This window comes from Lepidochelys kempii, chromosome 18, assembly GCF_965140265.1.
Source record: "Lepidochelys kempii isolate rLepKem1 chromosome 18, rLepKem1.hap2, whole genome shotgun sequence".
NCBI classification, from domain to species: domain Eukaryota; kingdom Metazoa; phylum Chordata; order Testudines; family Cheloniidae; genus Lepidochelys; species Lepidochelys kempii.
The window spans coordinates 15873683-15899100 of record NC_133273.1 but is presented as its reverse complement, the minus strand read 5'-3'; the positions used below and the strand labels follow the sequence as shown (position 1 = coordinate 15899100).

Genomic DNA, 25418 nt, shown 5'->3' with positions numbered 1-25418 from the left:
CAGCCCAAGTGCTCATAGTTCGGCATGTACTTAAATACCTCTCTAAATCCGAGCTGTAAGGGGCATTGACCACCATAATATCTAGGTGCCAACACCGGTGAGTAATTCTTTCATAATTCCCTCCGTATTAGTCTAAGGGACTGTTAGTAACAAAGACAAAGGATTTTTAAATACGGTTGATATCTTGACAATGTGTCTTCACACATGAAGGCCGGTTTGCTGGGTGACTCAAGAGGTCGCCTTGTCATAATGAATTTACCTCAAGTGACTTAGAAGGCAATAAATCATTTCAGAAGGGGCTGGATTCTGCAAACATCTGCAAAACAGCCTTGCACAATTTCACTCGCTGAGGGAGGGGAGTGCTTTGTTTTGGAAGGACATACAAAATCTCCTTTGTTTTTTCCTTATCAGCAGCATCACGGTAAAAGATGGGTAAATAGATTTGGTGCCTGGGGTAAGTTTTCATCACGATTTTGCAAGGCTGACTGAAGTATCCTCCCCTTACCTTCCCCTCCCCTTGCTTCTCTCTTGTACCTTGTGCTTTAAGGCCAAGATTTTTTTGGAATTTTTTTTTTAAGGCACTATAGTTAGGCTCCCAAATATCATGGCACCCACATTAGTCGTTTGATTTTCAAAAGTGCTGAGCACACTACAGCTCTCGTTAAGGCCAATGGGACTTTCTGGGTGTTCAGCATTTCTGCAAGTCTGGCCATTTATCCGGGTGCTTAAGTATTATTTTTATTTATTTGCATTACAGTATCATCTTCAGGCCCCAGTTGTGCTAGGTGCTGTACAAACACATAGCAAGAGACAGGCCCTGGGCTGAAGAGCTTTCAGCCTGCATGGACCAGACAGACAAAGGGTGTGATTGGAAACTGAGGGACATGACTTGGCGGAGGTCATGTGGCAGGTCCAGGAACAGAACCCAGACCTCCTGACTCCCAGTCCAGTGTGCTAATAAACAGCAGCCTCTTGACTGACACCTGTCCCTTCATTTCATGGCAGTGGAGAGGCACGTTACCTGATAGGTCAATCCATTCGAGCCAACAGACTGAAAGTACAGGTAGGACTGGAACAGTTCCAAGTAGCAGTCATTCACCTCCTGCGGGAAAAGGACATGGTGAGGTTTACTTCAGGGGAGATACACTCCCCAGGCTTCACTCTGCTCTGGGGGGTTTACTGGATAATGGGCCGAACAACCATTTATGTCAGTAACTAAAGGAAAGACCCAGTCTGTTTCCAGGCACAGCTGCTAACCACGGCCAAATTCTCAGACAACTGAGCCCTAATTTACCTGTGCATGGTACGGGAACAAAACATCCTCTAGCCCGTGGGATGCTGCGAAGGAGAAGCCCTTCCTGATATCCTCCTATCCTGGAGCTCCCCTCTATTCCTGAACCCAGCAGTGCTAGGTTAAGGCAGGATCACCTGGGTCAGCAGCCCCAAGTCCCTAAATACTTCAAAGCGTTCCCAAGATGCCAACCCCTCCCTCAAAAATGAATGAGGTTTGTGTTGTGGAAGGGACCCCCGGCATTCCGCCACACCAAGCCCCACAACCAACCCGCAGAAATATAGGCCAATCCTGCTCCCATTGAAATCAATGGCAAAACTTGCCCTGATTTCAGTGGGGCAGCATCATAGCTGATGTGAGTGAGCTGAAAGCACCATGTTTATTATTATTCCAGGCCATGTTTGATCCATCCCTGGGAGGAGAATTAGGTTACTTTTCAAACAATCTTTTTCTCTACTGAGATCGATCAGCTCCATCTCCTCTCCGTTACCAGGGGAAATAGACCCGTGCAGTTATGCTGTACGCATCCAGATGCACGAGGGCTTACCTGGCAGTGCTGGAATTTAAATTTGACCTTGGAGTAATAGATAATTTTCCCCAGATTTCTTACGACCGTCTTCCTCCGCCCTTTCTTGAACAGGCTGGGAAACCGCTGGTCCAAGTTTTCCTTTTGATTTTCCTGGTTCGTGATATTCTGTACCAAGGAAAAAAATAATCACAGAGCTGAGTGCTGGTGGGGCCCATCAACATCTGCAAGAGATGTAAGCAGAGCTGCCTTTCTTTAGAAAGGGGTCCTGGGTGAGTGCCCTGGCTAGGTTGTTTGTTGTTAGGTCTCCATGCCAGCCTGGGAGCTAGGATTTTATTACTACTGCAAGACCTGGTTCCCTCACTATCCAGGGGGATATTTTAAAACAAACTCAGATCATCTGGTTGGTAGAAACAAGTGCTATATTTTAGGCCTCTCAACTTCGTAGTCACGCTCCACTTACCAAGCTGATTGGTTTAATGTGGGCCTAACCCAGTTCACTTGGACAAGGAGTGACCCAAGATGTACACAGCTGAGTGGTCTCAGCTTATAAACATTTGTGCAGTTTCTTTGGTTTAGCTCTAACTGGGCTTCCTCCTACCCACCTCTCCCTGCTGATCGATTACATCCCCCCTCCTCCTGTGTTTTTAAATCCCTGCTGTTTATAGCTGCTAATAGCTATCCGAACACAGGGTTTCACATTTATTGGGATCAGCCCTATACTACCACACCCATCCGTGTTCTCTGCAGCTTCCACTGCTTTAATCTCTCCCAGCACACCTTGAAGCTAAATTCCCTTCCATTGTGTGTCTGCTCCCTGTCGGATCCACACCAGAAAGGCACAAAAAGAGCCGTGCAGGATGCAGACATGGGGAGAAGTCGATTAAAAAAAAGTGCCTATGGAAACCATAAGAGAGAGAGAGAGACTGGGCTGCAGCTAGTAGCCACAAGCGTTGCTCTGCTACCCAGTGCATTGTGTCAAAAGCAGGCGGTGTGCATACCACCTTCACAGAGCACAGCTTGACAACTACTGGGGTAGCACAAGGAGCAGAAAGCATGTTGGCCATAATGCCCGCTGAAGGTAACAGGATCCTGTCCATTGACAATAGCCATTGGGTCAGGCCCCAAATGAACGTGGGCTAACGGAACATGGTGGAAGGGGTGGAAAAGACGGTTCCTCCAGAAATGGTTTATTCTAGGGAGCTCCTGGTGGCTCAACAAATCCAAGGCTGAATCCCCTGGCAGAAGTTGCCCTCTGTAAAGGCAGTTGTGATGCATTCAGCCATGAGTTTGCCCTTTGTCAGTGCATCCTCTGGAAAAGGTGAGGAGAAGCCAGTGGGAGCCAGAGGGCTGGGAAGAGACAGACATAAAAGCGTGGTCTGGCAATCTCGGGGGATGCTGCTTGCATCATTTCCTGAGTCCCAGGTGTACAGAAATTTGTCCTGTGGTGCAATGGGCTGGGCTGGGGGGTTCACACACTATTCAGTTCTGATGCCCATCACTGCAGGATCTTCTGAGCCCTCTCCAGCAGGGCATAAACCAGCACCTGCGACATACAGCCTCTGAGAATTTCTTTTGGAAAGAGCAGTTTCAGTGCATGTTGTTTTGGGGTCTTGTTTTTGGGGGGGTGGGGGGATGTACCCCATTTAGACTTACATCCTGATGCCCTCAGTTGGCATGTGCTTGAGTCCTGGAGTTCAGCTGAACCATTCCAATTGCGCAGCAAACAGAGAAGGCCAAGGAGAGGCTGCATGGGGCCATGAGACATCCCGTGTCCTACAAGGGCTGTGTACACCAAGGCTTGCCTTGCCTTCATGACATATCTGGAAGCAGGGGGGGGATGGGGTGGCTTCCTTCCTCCACCCCAAATCTCCTTTGTTCTAAAAGTTCATGATAAGATGCACGAGCACCCCATCAAGCCTGCCTGTAGCCTGTGATCAGGTCGGCATAAGAATGTGCTCTCTGAGATGTCCATGTCCCAGCTCACCTGGAATGGAAATCTGCTCTATGAGGAGGCCGAGATAGGGTTCATATCATGTGCTTGCCAAGCAGGGAGGTCATCCAGCAGCACCCCTCTCTCCAGGTGGCAGGGCTACCAAACACATGACAGTACTAGATGATGGGCGTGGGGAGGGGAGCAATTTAAGGCTTAAGTGTCAGAAAATCCCTTCTTTCCAGAGCAGCATTTCCAGGAACAATGAATCCAGACACAGGCGCTGCAGATTGATGAGGGGGTCGAGTGACAAACCAACAGCCCTGTACATACAGGCAGCCCAAACAGCCAGCGCTTTCTCAGAGCTTATGGAGAACCTGACTAGTCCACATGGGCCCATTTGTAATGCTCGGTGCCAAGGAGACAGCTGCAAAAGCCCCATGATAAATGAAGAGCTGCAGCTACTAACCAGACCCATTGTGCTGCGGCCTAGGTGAGCTCACCCATCAAGAAGAGAATTATCCGCTCTCAGGTTAGAGAGGAACTGGTTAACCAGTGACAGGCTGCTAATGGTTTTTGGAGTCCTTTATCTGCAAAAGCCAGGAGTTCCTTTCACAGCTTAATTTAATCTAGATAATTACTTTTTGTAAAGCCCAAGTAAAATCCCCCAGCGCCCCAGAGGGCTTCATCAGAATGCTTTCCTCTGGTTTCCAACTGTCTGTAGACTAATCAACATCTATGCACAAAGACAGGAGGACTTGTGGCACCTTAGAGACTAACACATTTATTTGGGCATAAGCTTTCGTGAGCTGCAGCTCATTTCATCGGATGCATGTAGTGGAAAATACAGTGGGGAGATTTATATACACAGAGAACATGAAACAATGGGTCTTACCATACACACTGTAACGAGAGTGATCAGGTAAGGTGAGCTATTACCAGCAAGAGAGAGAAAAAAACCTTTTGTAGTGATAATTAAGGTAGGCCATTTCCAACAGTTGACAAAAGGATTTTTTTTCTCTCCTGCTGGTAATAGCTCAGCTTACCTGATCACTCTCCTTACAGTGTGTATTGTAAAAAGAAAAGGAGTACTTGTGGCACCTTAGAGACTCTCCTTTTCTTTTTGCGAATACAGAATAACACGGCTGCTACTCTGAGTGTGTATTGTAACATCCATTGTTTCATGTTCTCTGTGTATATAAATCTCCCCACTGTATTTTCCACTTTATGCATCCGATGAAGTGAGCTGTAGCTCACGAAAGCTCATGCTCAAATAAATTGGTTAGTCTCTAAGGTGCCACAAGTCCTCCTGTTCTTTTTGCAGATACAGACTAACACGGCTGCTACTCTGAAACCTGTCATCTATGCACAGTGTCAGAGAACATGTGACTGGAGGTGGGAACCTGCTAACTGCCAATTAATGAGCTCACCAAGAGGCAATTAAGTGCAGAAAAAAGATTAAATATTTGCTACAGGCTGCTGTGGAGGGCTGACTGATCAGCTGCCAGTGGTGGAAGAAATAAAGAATGTGGGCTGATAAGACACAATGCATTCTGAAGAGCTTTGTTGTTAAGATGTGCATTAGGACATAGGAGCTCCCAAGGGACATGGAGAAGTCAAATTTGGCTCTGAATTTCGGTCCCCATAAAAATAACTTAAAACCAACATAAATTATCCCATTTGTTTCTGCTTTTACTTCCACCACATTCAGTTGTTCATTTGCTTTTTCATCTAGAAATTCCCTGTCCAGCGTTTGCCATCCAAATGTTATTCTTTCAATATTACATATGTTCTGGTAGTGCCCAGTAGTCCAGATCGTGAACCAGGGCGCCACTGTGCTAGGCGCTGTGTAAATGCAGAACCAAAAAAAAAGCCCCTGTCCGAAAGAGCTTACAATCGACGTATAAGAGGAGAGAGAAAACACAGCGGGGGCGAGGGAACACAAAGTAACAAATGAGATGATTGTGAACAGTGTGAGAAGCAGTGGTCCCAGCAACCCAGCTGCTTAACCAACATTGCAGTCTTGTGCTAGCCCATGAGATCTAGAAACAGAAATTGACTGGAAACGGATGCTGACCATAAAGTGAAACTGACGTGGGCCCTCCAGTTCTACACCGAGCCCTGCTACCTTCAGTGCGACGCTGCACAAGTCCGTGTTCCAGCAGCACAGAGTTCCTAGCAGTTTGGGGACCAAAGTCTTTGACTTCTTACTCTTAACATTTCTCTCCCTGTGGACAATTGGATTTTTGAATTTATTTCCGTTGGAATCACCTAGGGTGTCACTTGTAATAGCGCCAACAAGTTAGGATGATTAAATCTAGGAATTGTACGCAGTGCCCCTTTAACTGCTGAAGGTCCTAGCACACCCAGGTGCAAGGCACCAGCTGTGCAGCCGCAGGTCCTAGGTGTCAGAGTAGCAAAAAGAACAGGAGGACGTGTGGCACCTTAGAGACTAACACATTTATTAGAGCATGAGCTTTCGTGGGCTACAGCCCGCTTCATCGGATGCATAGAATGGAACATCTAGTAAGAAGATATATATATATACACACAGAGAAGGTGGAAGTTGCCATACAAACTGTAAGAGGCTAATTAATTAAGGTTTCAGAGTAACAGCCGTGTTAGTCTGTATTCGCAAAAAGAAAAGGAGGACTTGTGGCATCTTAGAGACTAACCAATTTATTTGAGCATGAGCTTTCGTGAGCTACAGCTCACTTCATCGGATGCATTCCTTTAATTAAGGTGAGCTATTATCAGCAGGAGAAAAAAACTTCTGTAGTGATAATCAAGATGGCCAATTTAGACAGTTGACAAGAAGGTGTGAGGATATGTCCTTCCATTCCATGGGTATCAGTGGAAGGTAAATGGATGGGAGTGGCAAGTGGCTATGGAAGGTCTGTGTTTAGTGTTGAATTATATTTTGTACTTTTTTGGTCTCCTTTCGAGAACCCTCCCCTGCTGTTGAATTGTACATAATATATATATAAATATCAACAATACGGCAGCATAAACAATCTGGAATCTCATTTAAACAATTCTAACATTAGGAAGCTACTTGGCATTTCCCATGGCCAATCAGTGCATTACTTAAGACTTGTCTGAACACCAATGTTGGAGCGCTTTAACGATCCCAGTCTAGTTAAATGCTGCAACCATCACCAGTGTGGACACAGTTATATCAGTATAAAGGGTGCCTATCCCGTTATAGGTATTCCTGAAGGGGAAGGGGAATAAGCTATCCATTTATAACGGTATAACGTCATCCACATGAGGGGTTGTATTACTGTGTTGGTGGGGGGGGCGGGGGAATCATCACACTTATAACTGAACTAGTCAAGCTGGAATAAAAAGTGTGTGTAGAGCCGGCCTGTGTTCTAATCGCCGTGTTCTCTAGACCTGCTGCTCTGTTAGCGCTCCAGCCACGGCTACCCTCGCTAGAGCTGCAACGCTGGCATATTAAAACAGGTTGGCCGTAGGCACAGGCAGCATGAGCCCAAAACAAGAGAGACAAGAAAAGTTTTGATGAGGGACAATTAGTCAGTCGGCTCAGTTTTAGCTGTCCTCTATGAACGTAAAGGTCAGATGAAAATTCCAGGATCTGGACCCACATAGTTTGGTTCTGGGCTGGATCAAAGCCCAGAAAGGGTCTAATTTGTTTGTGTGGGTATCAGCCAAGGACTGAGAGTGGGATTTCTGTCTAACAGGGAAGTGCAATGCAGGGATTTTTGAAGCTGTATTAGTCACATGACTGATGATCAGCTGCTGATGTGTAGTCAAGTGGGATGGCCTTGGGCTGTTTTGGTCAATTTTTACCTGGTCTCTCCTTGTGTTTTTCTGTTTTTTTGAACATGTAGCTGGCAGGAGCCCTGGACTTTGCCTGGGTGCCTTTTGCTGAGGAGTTTGTATAAAACCAAAAGTGAAGTAACTAATGGACTGCTCAGAAGAGACTGAGGTTTCAGGGAAGGGCTGGGCTCATGAGAGTTTAGGGCCAAAAACTCATGAAAGCAACAGAAGAAAGTTTGATGCCATTTAATCCGACCTCAGACCCTACCTGTGATTGCACCCTGAGCTCCACTCCCTGCCTAAATCTGACTGGGATTGGGCTTCATCCCCTGCGCCCGTCCGGAGCCAGGATGTACATCCACCACAGCCTCAGCATAGCTAGGATGACACAATCCTTGGCGTATCTTATTATCACTGCACCCACACTCCAGATAGGTCAAATCAATGGCTCTCAAGGGATGTTTACAGCTGGTCTGCCCGATGCCCCTCCCACCGCAGTTGTGCCAGCAACCTGGTGCTATAGCCACCACTGCATGTGAGTGAAGTGTTTGTGTGGACAGGAACACTCCGCACTCAGGCTGTCCCTGGTGTGAACTCGCCTAGTGCAGGCGAGCACTGTGTGTTTGTACAGCACCTCACGCAGTAACAATAGTAATGCCTAAGTCTTATTTAGCACTTGTCATCAGTAGATCTCAAAGTGCTTTAAAAAGGAGGGCGGTATTGTAATCCCCATTTTACAGGTGGGGAAACTGAGGCACCAAGAGGAAGTGACTTGCCCAAGGTCACCCAGCAGGCCAATGACAGAGCCATGAACAGAACCCAGGTCTCATAAATCCCAATCCAGTGTTCTAACCAGGAGGTCACACCGCACACACTCATATCAGTGAGTCATATTTCTCTATGGGAGACTTAAACCCAGACTGCACAAAGCACCAGCAAACATCCTGCTCTGGCCACAGAGGGGAGCACGAGGAGAGCAAGATGTTACCTCATCTATTTTGCCCATCTATGGTTTCCTTTGTCCCCAGTTTTAGAAAAGCAGGCTGTCTAATCCCAGCTCAGGAGATCTCACTCTGCACAAGGAACAAGAAGTCTTTGTAATGCTATCAAATCTTTCCCATCAATCTGTGATCAGCTGTGTGAGAGAGAGATAATGTGATCTCCCCTATGATGTGATGGGGATGACTAAAAGACAAACCCAGACTGCAAGAGCTAACCCCAGACTGAGACGAAACTGCCTTCATGTTTGCAGCATCAGCTTCAGCTCTGCCTTCTCTGGGAGAAGCGTATGATTGCCCCATGGCTCCATTATACCTGTGGAAATTCCTCTGAGACAGAGTGAATCCCCACATGACATAGAGCTGGTATGGCAGGCTCTGTTATGTTTGTGGCACACACAAAGAGAAGTTAGTTAAAAACACAAATATTCTTGCTGGAAGGTTGTAAGATAACACAACTTAATTTCTTAGAATTCAGAACAATAACACACAAGAATCATAAACCAGAGAGAGACAAAGCAGGCTGCTCCCTAAAAAAAAAGAGAGGCACAACTCTCCTCACCTTACTCTAGGCTGGCTGTCTCAGACTCTCTGATCGCACACTTCCCTACAGAGCCCCCCCATGCCTGCAAACAAGACTAGAAAACCCCTTACAATTTGAAGTGTCCGTTTACAATTCCAGCACATTTTTCAAATATGCCACACTGTCCACCCCTTTTGGGCACTTGCCAGCATAGAGGAGGTGTTTGGGGCATCTCTGGGGGGAAAGGAGGTGTGACCACAGGTCTGCGGCCTTCTGGCAATTTCTGACTGCTGAACAACCCGAAGAGGCTGTGCACTGCCAGGGGAAAGCTAGGGCAGCCATGAGGCTGCTCTAATTTCACTGGGAACCAGGATGGCCCTTGCATGGTCCCAGAGTAGGGAGGGTCTAAAGTGGCATTAAGCTGCATTAGCGCCCCAGGGTCAGACACTGAATGGCACTTTGTGTCTTCCCCTTATTGTTAGTTAAGCGCAGAGGGGGGAGTTCATCCCTCCTGTACCTCCATGCAGCAAGGGGAACTTGGGCCAGAGGTTTGTCCCCTTCCTCCCCCTCACAAACCCCAGCTTAATTATTTGTTACCACCTTTCACTAGCTCTTTGGGGCGGAGACCAGTTTTTACTTCTATGTCTGTACAGCCCCTAGCGCACTGGGGCTCCTCGGTGCTATCATAAACAATCGTGCTAATAGTAAATACTCATGCTAATAATAAATTAGAACTGTCCTTTGCTGGCATGTTCCACTTTCACCGCTGTGCAGAAACACAATTGTCCAAAGGCAAGTGAGAGCAGGGAACCCTCCATGACCTGCAAGAACGTATGTAACACAGGGCCAGACACCAGAGCTATCGCAGACGCTGGTGTCTCGAAATAGCACAAGGCACTTGCTAGGACCTCAGGGAGTTTGTGAGCAGCCTGTTATCAGCCCCAACCCCGCTGGGAGATCAACACCATTTTGCAGCACCCCTGCCGCACCCAGATTTAATTGGAGGTGCCCTCAGACACAAGTGACAACTAGGTTGCACCTCTTCTGGTCCCAGGCTTTCCTAGCCAATAGGAACACAGCACACGCCTGTTCTAACCAAGCCATAGGCTACCTCCCTGGGCTAATTAACCCCGTGCTTCTGGATCCTAATAACAGGTATGACTAGACTGGGCTAGAAGGGGTTTTAAATCAGACACAGTGGCTGGCAGGCCAGAAGGACACTTTAAACCCGAGGGTAGACCGGGTAAGTTGTAGTTTAACATGCCTTCTCTGGGGGAGGTGAATCCATCCTCACAGTGAAAGGGAGAGGAGACAATCACAGAGTCTCACCGTTCTCTCCAGCACAACTAATGCAGGGCAGAAACTGTGGGAATCCTGCTGATTGCGGCCCAGACAAAAGAGTTTCGTGCTTTGTCATCCTTTCGCAACTCTATCAGCTGGCTGTTATTTCCCCGGGACTGTTGATATTTGTGGCTACCCACCCCCAGCCGCCCCCAATTCACGGAATGGGGCTAGTTTTTGTTGCCTCCGTCAGGGAGTTTGATGCATCACAGTTATTCGGAAACCAAGTTCCTCTCTTGGGGTTTGGCAGAGAAGCGAATGGCAAGGCGAATGCAGCGCGAATGCCCTGACATGTTCGCTCTGGTCTCCAGGGCCTCATCCTACAGGTAAAGCGAGTTAATAATTAACCCCCCTCGTCCCCTCCAGACTCTCAGCCGAATGTCAGTGAATTGCAGCTGAATCACCAACCATGGCAGCAGCAGGCTCCCAGTCCACCAAGCCTCTGACTGCTGCTGGTTAATAATAAAGGAGCCAAGGCAGCAGATTTGCAAATGGGCTTCTCCCTCCATCCTCCAGTTTGTTTTGACTCCACAGTGGCCTGGATTGGGAAGTGGCGTAATTAGGTCCAGGGCTTGGAGGCATCAACAGCAAAATAACATGGAGGCTCTTCTGTATGCAACTTGCCCCGGGTTGGGTTGGCAGCAGCGGGCCTCGTTTCTGGGGTCAGCCCGTTCCTAGGGCCTACCTTCCCAGGCATCCACAAAGCTCTGGGGTCCCCTTCACTTCTATTGGGGAAGATCCTGGGCATCAAGACTAAAGAGTCTGTGATTATAGAAGCTATCTGTGATACTGACATGGTACCCATCACCGTAGCAACTGGGCGCCCCACGGCCCTATCAGGCAGGACAGTGCTCTAGTTCAAACAGGGACTGTGTCGGGGCAGTTCTCTGGCCTGCGCTATGCAGGAGGTCAGCCTAGAAGAGCCCAATGGTCCCTTCGGCCTTAGAATTAATTATCACCATTTTGCAGATGGGGAACTGAGGCCCAGAGAAGCGAAGCAACTTGCCCGAAGTCACTCAGGGAGTCTGCGGCAGAGCCAGGCTTTGATCCTGGGTCACCCATGTCCCAAGTCAGCACCCTAACCGCTGCACCACCCGGGTAGGGGAGGAGCCCACTTCATCTGAAGTTTCCTTCACGAATAAATTGGTGTGGTGACTCGTTTTTGGTCCACGTCCCACATTGTGTCCCCACGTTTGGGCATTAGCAGGTTGAGGGGCGTGAACAGCTGGGGTTGCACCCGAGACCTCTCCCACCAAAGTACAGACATCGACCACTTGGGTGAGAAGGCAAAGTCCATCAGCGGAGAGCAGCAGCAGTCAGCTGTCTTCTGTGGACCTGTCAGAGAGGGGGATGCGGAGACATCTGCCAGTGCATTGACAGAGACTGTTGTCCTGGATCTTGTGCTGCTCGTGGGTTTCATTTTCCCGGCCTGTGCGAATGTGGCTATTCTTCCTCTTGCCTCCTTTGGGGAAGTATCAATAACGGTCAAGGAAGCCAAGCGTAGGTCCTGATCCTGTGATCCTGATCCAAGCGTAGGTCCTGATCCTCACTCAGAGCACACGTGTGCCCTCCAAGCTCCTCCAGGAAACGATTTCTGTGTCCATCCTGCTGGAGGCCTATTGAGCTTGGTTACAAGAGCAGGCAGGCGAGGAATAATACTTAGCACTTCCATAGCACTGGTCATTGGTAGAGCTCCATATGCTCCCCAGAGATGATGAAGCATAATGTTCCTTATTATACAGATGAGGAAACTGAGGCACGGAGAAATGAGGCACGGGACTTGCCCAGGGTCACACAGTGAGCCAGTGGCAGAGTCAGGAATAAAACCCAGGAGTCCTGTCTCCTCCTCTGGTGCCAGAAGACAAAAGGTAAAGTGGTCGGGGCTGACAAAGGGCCCAGCCGTGCGGGTAGGGATCCAGCGTGGAATCAGGAGCTTTTCCCTATAAAAAGGTTACAGCAACCCGGCATTTGTAGGTGGAAAGCCGAGCGGTGGCTTCCTGGAGCTTCAGTCAACCCAAGGCAAGAGGGTGTTGGTATGACCCTGCCCAGAGCCGGGGCTGATCGAAGGGCAGACGGGGCCACAGACGGACATAAACCAGGTATTCTCCTACCTTGCAGAGCATCATTAAAATAAGCCTGTCTGGTGGATAAGGCACTGGGCTGGGTCTCAGGAGACCAAAGTTCTACTCTCTAGCCTTGTCACTGACCCGCTTGGTGAAATTACTTCTCTCTCTCCGTCTCTGATTCCTCTCCCATTCTTGTCTTGTCTATTTATACCATGTTCACTGGGGGTAGGAATGTACAGGAATGTACACGAGGCAGATGTACAGCACCTGGCACAATGGGGCCCTGATCTTGGCTGGGGCCTCTAGATGCTACCTTAATACAAATAAATAACACTACTGCTAATATAAGCTCTGCTTCCATTGTCAGGCTGCTGGGAATGGGCCGTGTGGCTGCAAAGTTTGTATGTGCCTAGGACAGACGTGCCCCGTACCTCTCACCTTCCCACGGCGTATTGCTAATGCATTGGCAGCTCCGCCTCATTCCAGCATGGGAATGAATCATTCTCTCTTTTGTACGCTCTCTCTAATTTCCCCTCATCCTTCCTCGACTTAGAAACAAAATAACTAATAGCAGCAGAGGGAGTGCATCGGAGTCCCTGCCTGCCTCCCCGCCGGTGCTGCATCTCAGATTCCAGATATTCAAGTTGATGACAGGGCTTCATGGTCCCCACCCATGGGATGCTACAGTAGAGTCCTGGAGTGGCGAGCTAACCTGCCTGGAAGGAGATAGGTCTCAGCTCCTGATCCCTGCTCTTGCTACAAATGTTCCCCTGAGCCTCTAATCTCCTTCGCCCAGACCTGTGGCTACCACCCCACTGTGCAGAAACCCCTGCCCATCTCATGCACAGAGGTGTCCCCAGGGATGCGAGCCCCACAGCTGCTGACAATAACTTCTCCTAGTTCAAGAGGATGGCTGGATGTGTTCGTACTTACCTTCCCAGGAATATACTGCAGTATTTTGTCTGTGGTTATGTCTCTCTCCTGCCCTGACTCAATACCAAAGAGGCTGGCCAGGTTTTTCTTGCTGTCTTGTCTGCAAAGAAACGAAAACACATAGGCCAAAGCTGGTATATTGCGAACCCCAGCTCAGAAATAAGGAAGTGGGTGAGCCAAACAAGCAATTTGCCACTAGCCTCCTAATCATCCCAGCCCAATAAACAGCTGATAATCAGCCTGCAAGAATTTTAATGGCTTTTCCAGGCACTTGTTGGCTTGTCTTTGTTTTGCTTACTTGTCTTTGCATAACCAAAATGCTCAACAAGCCCTGTCTGCATCTCTAGCCTGGCCATGCATCCCAGCACTCACCCATTCCATTTTATTCCATCTTTGTGTCTTTCCTGTCTCTGTCCTCAGAATCCCAGTACCGTTCGACCCCGAGCCCTTCGGACGCACACTCACGCCCATGTTAAAGTGCCCTGCTCCCGCTACCAGCTGTCATTTACCTTTTGGGTCATTGGGGCTGCTTTGGCCAGGATTCCTAAGCAGTTTTCTCTCTTCAAACCACATTGCAACAGTTAACGCTATGGGGACCAAGTTATCATCTGCAGTGGACGGAAGACCCCGTCCTGCAAGATGCTGACCAACCTCAAAGCCCAGCAGTGTCAATGGGAGTTAACACACAGGATCAGGTCTTTACACTGTAAACTTCTTGGGGCCGGCAATCTTGGGTCTGATTCTCCTCTCCCTTACATCTGTTTTACCCCAGAACAACTCCATTGCAACTGCCTTCCTTCAGTGGAATTATTGCCAATTTACAATGATGCTGGGGAGAAGAGAAACACTCCTGACATCTTGTCCATTTGTTTGTAAAGCCCTGAGCCTACAGGGTTTAGGAAGGATCTCCTGAAGCCAGCTGGTCCATCCCACCAAAAATGCAATTATTTTTTTCCCAGCTTCAGACAACGTAAAAGGCAACCACAAGCTTCGACAAAGGCTTGGTTCACTGCTGAAGCCTAGAACATGCATGGTGGGAAGCAATCCTGGAAGGTCCCCCTTCACACACACACCCCCAGGTGGGAATAGAAGGGAGCAGTACAGATGAGGTCCTTGTTATCGCCGGGCTTAACAAGTGGGTTGGGTGCAGAGATCTGTAATATTTCTGATATTTGCACTGGACCTTCCTAGAAGCTCAGTGTAATACTGCTATTATCTATTGATCTGGGGGGGCTGCTGGTGCTGCCCATCACCGTAGTATCTGTGCGCCTTCCAGGACAAATTGAGACCAATAGCAAAGTCCCTACAAGACTTCCTGGAGTCTCTGGCTCATCTCCCTTTTCAGGGTGAAAATGCTGCTCACATTATGTAGCTAAAAATGTCTGGCTCTGGAGGATCTCCCTCTCCCTCGGATCTTGGCTTTTACACTCACTCACTTTTTTGGACTTGTGGCCCACCAGTGTCAGAGTCAGGAATCAACCAGTAAACACCTCTGCAGCCGTCGTGCGCGTTCCCCCGGCAAGTCTCGTGGGAGCGAGTTTTCGTTTCCAAATCCGACTGAAATAAACCAGCCCTTTCCCCCAGGGGTCCCCTGACCGGGCCGGCCCCCCTCCAGAGCCCGGGGGTTCCCTGCTCTCTGCCCCCGGCTGCAAACTGATCTCGCGCCTGGCTGTCCAACCCCACGCGACACCGTGCAAAACGCATCGCTGGCTAACTAGGTCTGTGGCCCCCAGGGAGCCAGGGGAGGGCTGGGGCTGCGAACCCGGTGCCCAGCCGGTGCCTTGCACAGGGCAAAGCCGGCTGGGAGCGGAAGCTTTAAAAGCAAGTCCAGATCAAACCGACACCCGTCTACTTACGCTTTCTTCAGGGAAGGCTTCCTGCTGAAGGAGTGTCTGAATCTCCCGGGTGGCTGGGGAACACAAGTCATGTTCCCCATGTTGGCAGCAGCTGCGATAATCCAGGAGCACCGGGCACGGGCAGGGGAGAGAGGGGGAATGAGGAGCTGGGGAAGTTTGCGAGCATGTGTCATGCAGGCATTCCCATCCTCGCTTCCGTTTGCGGTGACTCGTGTGGGTGTGATCTGTGTGAGCAAACAGCGTTTTGGCCAAGGGCTGGGCCACTGGGTTCTCTCCCCTACCCCCGGGGCGGGAGGGGAGGGATTTAGGCAGGGGAACCCGAAAAAGTCGGTTTGGCACCGCCTGGGATCTTTGATCCTGGGCTGGGGAAGAGGGCAGGGGGCTGAGCCGTTTGTGCTTGGAGAGGAATTTTAACCACTGTTAGATAAGAGGGATTCCGTCCACGGAAGCATTTAGGTCTCACGGCTGCAATCTGATCCCCCAGGCAGCCCCCTGCAGAGCCCCACGAAAGCCAAGGCGCAGAGGCAGCGTGTGTGTGGATCCAGTTGCAAGACTGGAGCCTTAAAAGGACAGGGTAGGGGTTTCAGGCTTCGATCCTGAGGGGCCTTGAGGTTTTTCTTAACGGCTTGGTTTGCAGACTCCATTCCCTTCTGATCGAAGCATGTCCTGATTTATTTTTTCTAACTCAAAAAGTGCTGCGTCCCACATGGGGGATTTCTGTCTCAGCCCTCATCTTGACAGCGAAAGAGGAATTAACCAGAGAACAACCGGTTCGTGGCTGCTTAGCTGCAAGTGATCATAACTTGATTACATTAGTTATGTACAAGCAGAAAGTCCAGGCCAGCCATATGTATACTCGGTGCTTTAAAAAGGGCCATTCCACAAAGCTGAAAACCATTGTGAGCCAAATCTGCAGGAAGAAAGAATTTGAAGAGAGAAACGTGAATGGTAATTGGGGACTGTTTAAGAACATTATACTAAGATGGCCAAAAGACACAGGCAAGAAAGAATTTAGACTGTAAGCTCCTTGGGGCAAGGACTGGTTTTTTGTTCTGCGTCTTCACAGCACCACGGCACAGTGGGGTTCTGGCCCATGACTGGGGCCCCTAGAGCCTACAATGGACATAGACTAGACAAATAATAAGGTACAGTAATTAAAAAAACAAATTTCAGAGTAACAGCCGTGTTAGTCTGTATTCGCAAAAAGAAAAGGAGTACTTGTGGCACCTTAGCGACTAACCAATTTATTTGAGCATAAGCTTTCGTGAGCTACATTTTGGATGCATCCGATGAAGTGAGCTGTAGCTCACGAAAGCTTATGCTCAAATAAATTGGTTAGTCGCTAAGGTGCCACAAGTCCTCCTTTTCTTTTTAAAAAAACAAACTGGCTTGGGGGGAAGTGAAAGCAGCTATAAAAACAAAACAAAACCAACCCCCCAGTATATAACAAATGGAGAAAAGGGGAAGATGACAGCAATGAATCTAAATTAGAAGCTAGGAAGCACAGAAAGACACAAGGAGGAATCTTTGGCCAGCAGAGAAAAAGACACTAAAGAGGTTTTGGCATCCTAACAGGAGTATTGGTCCATTGTTCGATGGAAATGGCAGAATTGACAATGATAGCACAGAAAAGACAGAAATGTTCAATAACTATTTCTGTTCTACGGTTAGGAAAAAGCCAGGATGATGAAATATTTTTCATTTCAACAGTAACTAAAGAGAATGTTAAACAGCAGCGGTTAAAGCTTTCAAACGTTGACATTTTCAAATCAGCAGGTCTAGGTAACTTGCATCCAAGAGTTTTAAAAGAGCTGGCCGAAGAGCTCTCTGGACTGTTAATGCTGATTTTCAATAAGTTTAGCTGGGGGTGCTCCAGAGGACTGGGAGAAAGCTAATGTACTTATATTTAAAAAGAGTAAATGAGATGAGCTGTATAATTATAGGCCTGTCAGCCTGACATCGATTCCAGGCAAAATAATGGAACAGCGGATAGGAGAATTGAATAATAAAGACTTAAAGGAGGGTAATATAATTAATGCTGATCAACATGAGTTTAGGGGAAAACAGATCTTGTAAGACTAACTTGAATTTTTTGGAGGAGATTGCAGGTTTGGTTGATAAAGGTAATAGTGTTGATGTAATAGATTTCTGTAAGGGGTCTGACTTGGTACTGGTTAATATTTTGATTCAAAAATTAGAAAAATACAAAATTAACACGGCACACATTAAATGGATTAAAAGCTGGCTAAGTGCCAGATCTTAACATGTTACCATAAATGGGGACTCCTTACTGATCGGGTGTGTATCTAGTAGGGTACCAGAGGGATTGTTTTTTGGCCCTTTGCATTTTAATCAGTGACATGGAAGAAAACATAAAATATGTGTCTGAGAAACTTTGTAGATGACAGAGAGTTTGAGAGAGGGGTAAATAATGAGGACAGGTCCCTGGTACAGAACAATCGGGATCACATGATAAACTGGGCTCAAGCAAACACTATGCATTTTAATACATCCATAAGTAAGGTCGTAATCAGCTGAACATGAGCTCCCAGGAAGATGCTGTGGCCAAAAGGGCTGACGTGGTCCTTGGATGTTTAAGCAGGGCAATCGTGAGTATTCCTCTGTCTTTGGCAGTCATGCTACTGCTACTGGAAAGCTGTGCCTAGTTCTGGTGTCTGCTATTCACGATGAGGATTGAAAAATCAGAGAAGAGAAGTTAGAATGATGAAGGGATTAGCAAACCTGCCGTGTATGGAAAGACTCAGGGAGCTCCAGCCGTTCAGTTTAAAAGCTGCAGCTTCTTGCTCCCTACGTGGGGAACAGAAATTTGGTAATACAGGGCTCTTCAGCCTAGCCGACAGAGATCTCGCAAGAGCCAACGGCTGGAAGCTGAAGCTGGACAGGTTTAGACTAGAAAGAAATTACAGATTTATAGCTCCGAGGGTAATTAACCAGTCGAACAACTTACCCAGGCTTGCTCCATCACTGGCCATTTTTAAAATCCAGAGCCAATGTTTTTCTAAAAGAGCTGCCCTCGTTCAGACAGGGAGTAATGGAAGGCCGTCCTATGAGCTGTGCTATGCAGGAGGTCAGACTACGTGATGGTATTGGTCCCCTCTAGCTTTGTCATCTCTAAATTGTATGTATTTGAATCAGTGCCATATTATCCTGCCATTCCAGAGCAACCCTACAATAACAAACAAGCATGTGCTGCCCATCCCACAGGAGACATCCTCTACTAAACCCCCTCACTTTTTTGCAGGGCAGGTCCTGCGGCTGCAATGTGTGCACTGCCGATTCCCTCTAACAACAAACCCGTGTGCAAGCATCGCATGGAAGAGAACAAAAATTGTGGGAAGGAAACAGGTTTCAGTTGCAGTCTTTCAGGTTTCAGAGTAGCAGCCGTGGTAGTCTGTATCTGCAAAAAGAAAAGGAGGACTTGTGGCACCTTAGACACTAATACATTTATTTGAGCATTAGCTTTCGTGAGCTACAGCTCACTTCATCAGATGCTTCTTACAGTCAGTAAAGGGACTGTTCTCCTTAAAGGATATTGCTAATGGACGAATACAAAACCTACCCTGTTTTTTTGTGTAGGTCCTGCAAATAAATATAGCCACGCTCACAGGGACGCTTCCGACTGCAGCCAATGAATGGCTAATAAAGTGAACCTGTTGGAGCCTGCACTGAATGGGATGTGTCAAAGCAGCCCCTGCCATGGGATGGCTTCGTGTACATAATTTGGAGACCCCACAGTTTGTAGGACTACATAGCGGCCCCTTTCCCCCACCCCGGCTTGCTCCACTCCCAGTAACAGGAGAGGCTGCACAGGGATTGGGAGCTGACAGGCTCTGTGCTTTGGGAAGCTTTATGCAACTGGCAGTTATTTATAGAAACCTGAGAGCAGGGTGAGGGCCTGGGCAGAAATGCAGAGCAGGTGGGCGGCCCCTCGGAAAGCGAATACCACGGTGTACTCTAGCATTACTACTGCATGGGGCTGTGGGCCCTTGCTGTAAGTGGCAAGAGGGGGAAAGGTTTCTCCTCTTGAGTCCTCGCTGGGGGCAACTACACCTCTCAGTCCCCTCCTCCCGACCCTGGCCCTTTACCCTGCTTGTGAAAGGAGCTCAGCATTTCCCCCTTGGCTGCAGTGACTGAGTGCAGCTGGCGAGGGCAGCTCTGATCTATTGCAGGCTTCCCCTGCTGCTCAGCTGAGCCAACCGGCCACTCCTGCCTCTAGGCAGGACCCCTGAGACATTCCTAGGTGAAAGCAGGATGTTTCTTGTCTGCTTTTCATTTCCCCCCGGGTGCAACAGCTGTCAGCAACTCTGGGGCTGGGGACTCGCAGGGGGGCTGACTAGCATTCAGACACAGAGAGAGGTGTAAATCAGCAGCCGGTGTCAGATTAAAGCCCCGTTGTGTTTGCACTACTCGGACCCAATGGTGTTTTTCTGCACCTCTAGGAGATGCTCCTTTCCAGTCGCAGCGCACCCATGGTGGGACGTTTAAGAGGCATGTGTTGTGGCACCCTCTTCTGGGGCATGGGAAAGGGCCATGTTTAGACGATTAAATCGCAGCAGACTCATGCCAACCTGCCATCGTAAGCAGTCCACGAACAGCCACTAGCTGAGGAGTGAGGCGAGGGTCAAGTACGGCAACAAACAAGGGGTCTTGGGCCAGTCGAGCCACTCCTTTAGTTCACCTGGACTCTGTGTACCAAGGTGCAAATACCATCAGGGCAGCCGCCCCATGCCCTTGGCCCACGGGACTTCCATGCCCACATTCGCTGGCCAGAGAGGGCCGGGGAAAGATGGATAGAGCGTGTTCTGGCTTATGTTGTGTTCAGCTCACTGGGCAAGTGCAACACAGGCCCCGGTCCTGGGGTGGCATTTGCAATGGTGAGTCCAGGGCAGTCCTGGCTGCAGCCGCCCCATCGGCAGCCATCCACAGCTGCAATACCAGGCTCCGTTCACATTGCAGCCTGCGGGAGGGTCAGAGGGTGGCATGTTCTAAGCAGAGGCTCAGGAATTCCCAAGTTCTTCAGCTCCTCCAAAACAAGGCAACCTTCTCCACCTTGCCGAGCATTGGGGGACTTGCTTCCCTGCCTCAGTTTCCCCCCTTAGGAAAACCTAGCTGGAAATAGCTCGCCTACCTGAAGCCAGGTGAAGGGGGAGAAGAGCAATAAGTGGCTGAGGGGCAGAATCCAGTAATCAAGAAAACCTTTTTATTTTACACATTGGCTTGTATTGCTTGTTCCCCCCGTGTAGTGCAAAATCGAGAAAAAAACGAACAGTAAATGCCTCATAAATAAATCATAACTGACATAAATAAAAATGACATTTGGACAGGGGGGTGAATCAGTGGCCTCTCAGCTAGGCCAAGCGTATCCCTCCGCCAGGCTGGGACTAGAGAATCGCCTTCCCCACCCGCCCTTGGGGCAGGCTCCAGGGGGCACCAGGAGACGCTCCCTGGGTGACGCACGGCAGCCCAGCCCTGTGCCCCCCAGAAGGCAGGCTGCTGCTCAGCAATGCTGCCCTGTTGGGAATACCTCCCTGGGGCCGTTGTCTTAGTAACAATGCTGTGTGTTAGTCCGAGACCACAACGTAAAACGGGAGGAGAAACAAACAGTTAACAGCGCCTCTGCCCACTCAAGTCTCTCTCTCTCTCTCTCTCTCACACACACACACACACTTCCAGCCATGGATTGTCACTCCTTGTGCCTGTGGCAGGCACCCTCCACCAGCGCCGCCCAGCGGTGGCCCCCGGCAGGCTGCTTTTTCAACGGAGGCCTCGGCTTTTTCCAAAGGCTCCACTGGGTCTGAACTGCATCACCACTGGGGTGGAGCGACTGCACCCTCCACACCTGATGCGCTGCTCCCTGCCCCGCCCACCTATCCTCTCAGCTCCAAGCCCCCTTGATTCAGATGAGGACAGTACTTAGCAGCAGCGTCCCCCACACGCCGCAGTATTGCTAACACCAGCTGAAGGGGTGGGGCCATTGCTCTCAAACTGGCAGCTATTGTTTTAACCGAGGTCCACTTCCCTCCCTCAGCAATGCCTTCCTGGCCCCTCCATTTCCCTTCCTCAGGCGTGAGCTGGTTCCCTCCCTTGGTGCGGGGGGAAGAGACTGGCCTATGGTGCCCTCATTCCCTTTGCCCTACTCATGGGCCACAGCAGAAACCCCAGGACTTCTGCCAAGTCATAGCAGCTGGCAGCTCTGAAATGCCCATGGAGCTCTAGGCTTGGCTCTTGGGCTCCCTTCCTAGGATTCTCTTCTGCCTCCTTGGAAGAGGATCCTGGTGTCAGAGGGGTCTTGAGCGTGCAGGTTGACATGAGCTAGCTTGAAACCGGGAATCCTGCTGTGGCTGACAGGTACAGCTAGAAGGGAGCAAAAGGCGGCATGCACACACAGGACTGCACCCCTACTTTGAGTGAGATGGCGTCTTGTGACCGAGTTAACCCAACACAGGGGCCACGAAATAGGTGGATGCTCTTGCCGTGCTATCAGGGAGCTCATTTCAATCACAGGATCGGGGGCGTCGGGACGTCAAAAGGGCGTCGTCAGCAGCACACAGGCATGTGAGTGCCGTTGAACGGTGGCTGGTTCCTTCAGGGACTTGGCAAGGAGAAAGGAATGAAAAGATTGAGAGATTTTAAATCTATTTTAAAAGCCTAAAAATCTACTTCGGCCTGAAAAGCCCAGAACATGTCTTTGGGTAGAGGGCGGGGAGGGCAGCTAGTGATTTTGGGTGCCCAACTTCAGGCTCTGGAGCTGGGCCTGTTTAACGTGCAAAACATCTGTCTTGGGGAAAAAACTGGCCCTTTCTAAAGCGTCTCAACGTGGGCACCAAAAAATCTCCGGTCACTTCCGGAGATACAAGTCAGCGAGTATTTTCACAAGTGAAATCTAAAGGATGATGAAGTCGGGAGGAGAGAGAATCAGGGGGCGAAACAAACAAACAGTCCGTCACAGAACAGCCTCCCAGTGCTATTGAGGTATCCATGCTTTAGCCGTTCCTATACACCATGGGGAACACCTGTTAACCTGTCTTCATGCAAACCACACACAGAGCACGGCATATGTAGTGGAACACATCCTAAGCCACCGCCCACGAAGTTCTATGGTACAGGTGGGTCTATACGGCCAACCCTGTGCATTACAGTACAAGATGATTCAACCATTAGAGGGGTAGTTTAAGACAGGGAGTTGCTAGCTGCAAATGGTTCCTTCTGTGCTGGTTTCATGGTACATATGGCCTCTCTCACACACTTACTTCTAGGCCATAGTCATTGTCCAAGAGATCATTTAAAAAAACGTCGCTTGCTCGTTCCTCTCCTCCCTTCCCACGTCGGCGGGAGGGGGGTGGGGAACACCAGAATAATTTAAAAAATAATAAAGTCAATAAGAATTAAAATGAAAAGATTAGTACAATAAATACGAATGGGAGACACATTAAATAAATAACATGGTGCGACCCTGCAGCCTGCACCACCTGCCGGGTCGTACCGTTCTAGGGAACCAAGGGCCTGGCCCAAGCCTAGATCCTTCTTTGTGGACAGGGAAGCCGTGTGTAGGCTGGATTGTTCCCAGCCGCCGGGTTAACACAGTGACACAGACACGTGAGCAGGGGGCAGCAGCGCAGCCATTGGTAACAGTGGGACGGCCACTGCACCCGAGCCGGTGAGCTCATTAAATCCATCTGGTCGGCGGGGGGACCTCCGTAGCGATGGCAAATCAGGACAGACAGCGAGCGGGACGGGGTCAGCAGAGGATGGAAATGCCAGAGGGCTCGGGAGGCTCCACACAGTTTTGTGGCCTTCTCCCCGCCGCATCCCCCGGCTGCGGTTTTTAAGGCATCGATCAGACACCCGTGTGAGCCGTACGCCGGTCTCGGAGGCTTTACCAGCACGCTGGAGGCTCAGGACCGAGAGTTGGGCTAAGGTAGCGTTCCGAGGAGCGGTGGTACGTTCAGCGGTTTCCTGGAGAAGCACCATATGCGTCAGTCACCCACCCCCAGCGCTCCCGTCCGCCTGGATCCTTCCTCGCGTGGCTGTCCAGTGTGCAGCACGTCGGGGCACGGTAAACCCTAAAAGCAGCAATGGTTTCGACTGGGCCTGGCCGGCCGCAAAAGTCAGTTGAGTTGTGGGCAGGTTTGTGGATGGAGCCGAGAGCTGCCCCCGCCGTATGTGCCAGCAGAGGGGACTCTTGAATGGAAAGTGCCCCTTTCCATTCACCCCTCAGCACGCTGAACTGCAGGGTGCCCCGAGAGAGGCAGAGCCCCCCAGGGGCCTGCGGAATCGCTGTGGGCCAGGGCTGGAGGCAGCAGCCAGAACCCTCCCACTCCGGTCTACAGAGACTGGCTGCTACAGGGGTCAGGCCAGGGTGGCCTGGCGCTCCTCTGCATGCGGCTGCCCGCTGGAGGTAAGGTGCAACTGGATTCTTTGTCAAAGGCTCGTCGAGGACACGGAGAGGGTGGGCGAGGAGGGGGGCGGGAAGTTGAGCAGTTCCAGCACCGCAACCCCCACGCTGCTCCGCCGTGTGAACATGCACGAGGCCGCCACCCACTTGTTGGTGCGGGGGTTGTACTTCTCGATGGAGTTGAGGCTGGAGCTCCCGTCGTTCCCGCCCACCGCGTACAGCCACCCGTCCATGGCCACCAGGTCGTGGGTGCTCCTGCAAGCGACAGCACAGAGGACGGTGTTAGCGAGCCAGGCTTTGGATGTCCCCTGGCAGATCCCCAGCCGGGGTTGAGGGGGTTCGGCCCGCCGGAAGGCAGGCGGGAGTTGGGCACCCGAAAAGGGACACATCAAAATTAGCAGAGCCTTTTGGCTTCAGTGATTTGCCCAGGGTCACGGAGGGAGTCAGTGGGGGAGCCGGAAATAGAACCCAGGAGTCCTGGTTCCCAGCCCCTGGTTCTAACCACATTTTGGTCCATATTTTAGGCTCCTAAATTACGTTATTTGAAGGTGATCCCTCTGCCAGCTACAGGAAGTCCCAAACACCTATGTTTAGAATGTCGAGATACTCCCCCAGTGACTGTGTCATGTGCTTCCTGTAGTCGGGATTGGGTAGCGGTAACTCGGGAATCATTTATGCCCACGTAGGATTGTTAGGGCGGCAAAGCCTCTGCAGGCTGCCCCTGCTTGCTCATGCCTACGTGGTGCATGCAACGGGCACTGCTGATCGCGCAGCGTTGACAGGTGAACACGCAGCATGGAGGTCCCAGACCTCCCAGCAGAGAGCTTCCCGGCGGCCGTGACCGCAGGCCAGCCCGCTCGGTCGGTCAAGCGAGGCCTGGTCATTGCTGCACCTTGATGGCTGCAGCATGATGTGCTCCAGTGGGAGATGGCTCTCTCCAACCCAAGAAATCCCCAAGGCCACCAGTCTCCCCAGCTCCCCAGTTTGGATGGGTGCTGGAGAACGGGGGTTGGGGGTCCCTACCTCCGAATGTTCATGGGGGCCACGCTCTCCCAGGTGTTGGTTTTCGGGTTGTAGCGCTCCACAGAGTTCAGGCAGCTGGTCCCGTCGTTGCCGCCGGCCACGTAGAGCATCCCTTCCAGCACGGCCACACCGGCGCTGCTTCTCCGGCTCAGCATGTTGGCAATGGGGGTCCAGGTGTTGACCTTGAAGGAAAGGGGACCAAGCGCCCGTGAAAGCACCTCTGGGTTAGCGACCGATACCCGGGGGGTGATTATCCTCCCACCCAAGCCCTTCAATGGCGACACCACTGTCCGGTCACACTCCAGACCCTGTTTCAGGGTAGCAGCCGTGTTAGTCTGTATCCGCAAAAAGAACAGGAGTGCTTGTGGCACCTTAGAGACTAACCAATTTATTTGAGCATGAGCTTTCGTGGGCTACAGCCCACTTCATCGGATGCATACTCTCTGTGCTCTGCTCCCCGTTCCCAACTCTTAAAACAACAGCTCCCCCGGGAGGAAGGACCCCTGTAGGACCCACCATCCACATTCCAGCAGGGGGCAACAAAGAGTCTGCAGCTAAAGCAAGTTACGATGACCCCGGCTGCAAATCTGACCTTGGGTGCAGCAGGTTAAAGTAGAGTCGCCAGCCATCCTGCCTGCTGTTATCAGATGAAGGGCAGAGGTGATGGGGGAGGTTTCCAGAGCCCTGTGGAACAGGCTTTTGAGGGAACACAAAGGCCCCCCAAGGAGA

At 50.3% G+C, this 25418-nt stretch overlaps 2 protein-coding genes across 9 annotated transcripts in view; both read right to left on the bottom strand.

Moving 5' to 3' along the window:
* PLEKHN1 (pleckstrin homology domain containing N1) overlaps positions 1-15423 on the bottom strand; it is a 42270-nt gene extending 26847 nt beyond the window's left edge. The window contains exons 1-4 of the mRNA XM_073316827.1: positions 15251-15423; positions 13395-13494; positions 1839-1985; positions 1022-1102 (exon numbers count right to left, since the gene is read on the bottom strand). Of these exons, the coding sequence (XP_073172928.1) occupies positions 1022-1102; positions 1839-1985; positions 13395-13494; positions 15251-15423 (501 nt within the window). The remainder of the gene's footprint in view (positions 1-1021; positions 1103-1838; positions 1986-13394; positions 13495-15250) is intronic.
* Positions 15424-20449: 5026 nt separating this feature from the next.
* The window catches only part of KLHL17 (kelch like family member 17), a 38085-nt gene continuing 33116 nt past the window's right edge, over positions 20450-25418 (bottom strand). For all 8 annotated transcript variants that reach the window (XM_073316568.1, XM_073316572.1, XM_073316565.1 and 5 more), the window contains 2 exons: positions 24690-24871; positions 20450-23921 (listed from right to left, as the gene is read on the bottom strand). In XM_073316568.1, coding sequence (XP_073172669.1) covers positions 23693-23921; positions 24690-24871 — 411 coding nt within the window. In that variant the 3' untranslated portion in view covers positions 20450-23692. The remainder of the gene's footprint in view (positions 23922-24689; positions 24872-25418) is intronic.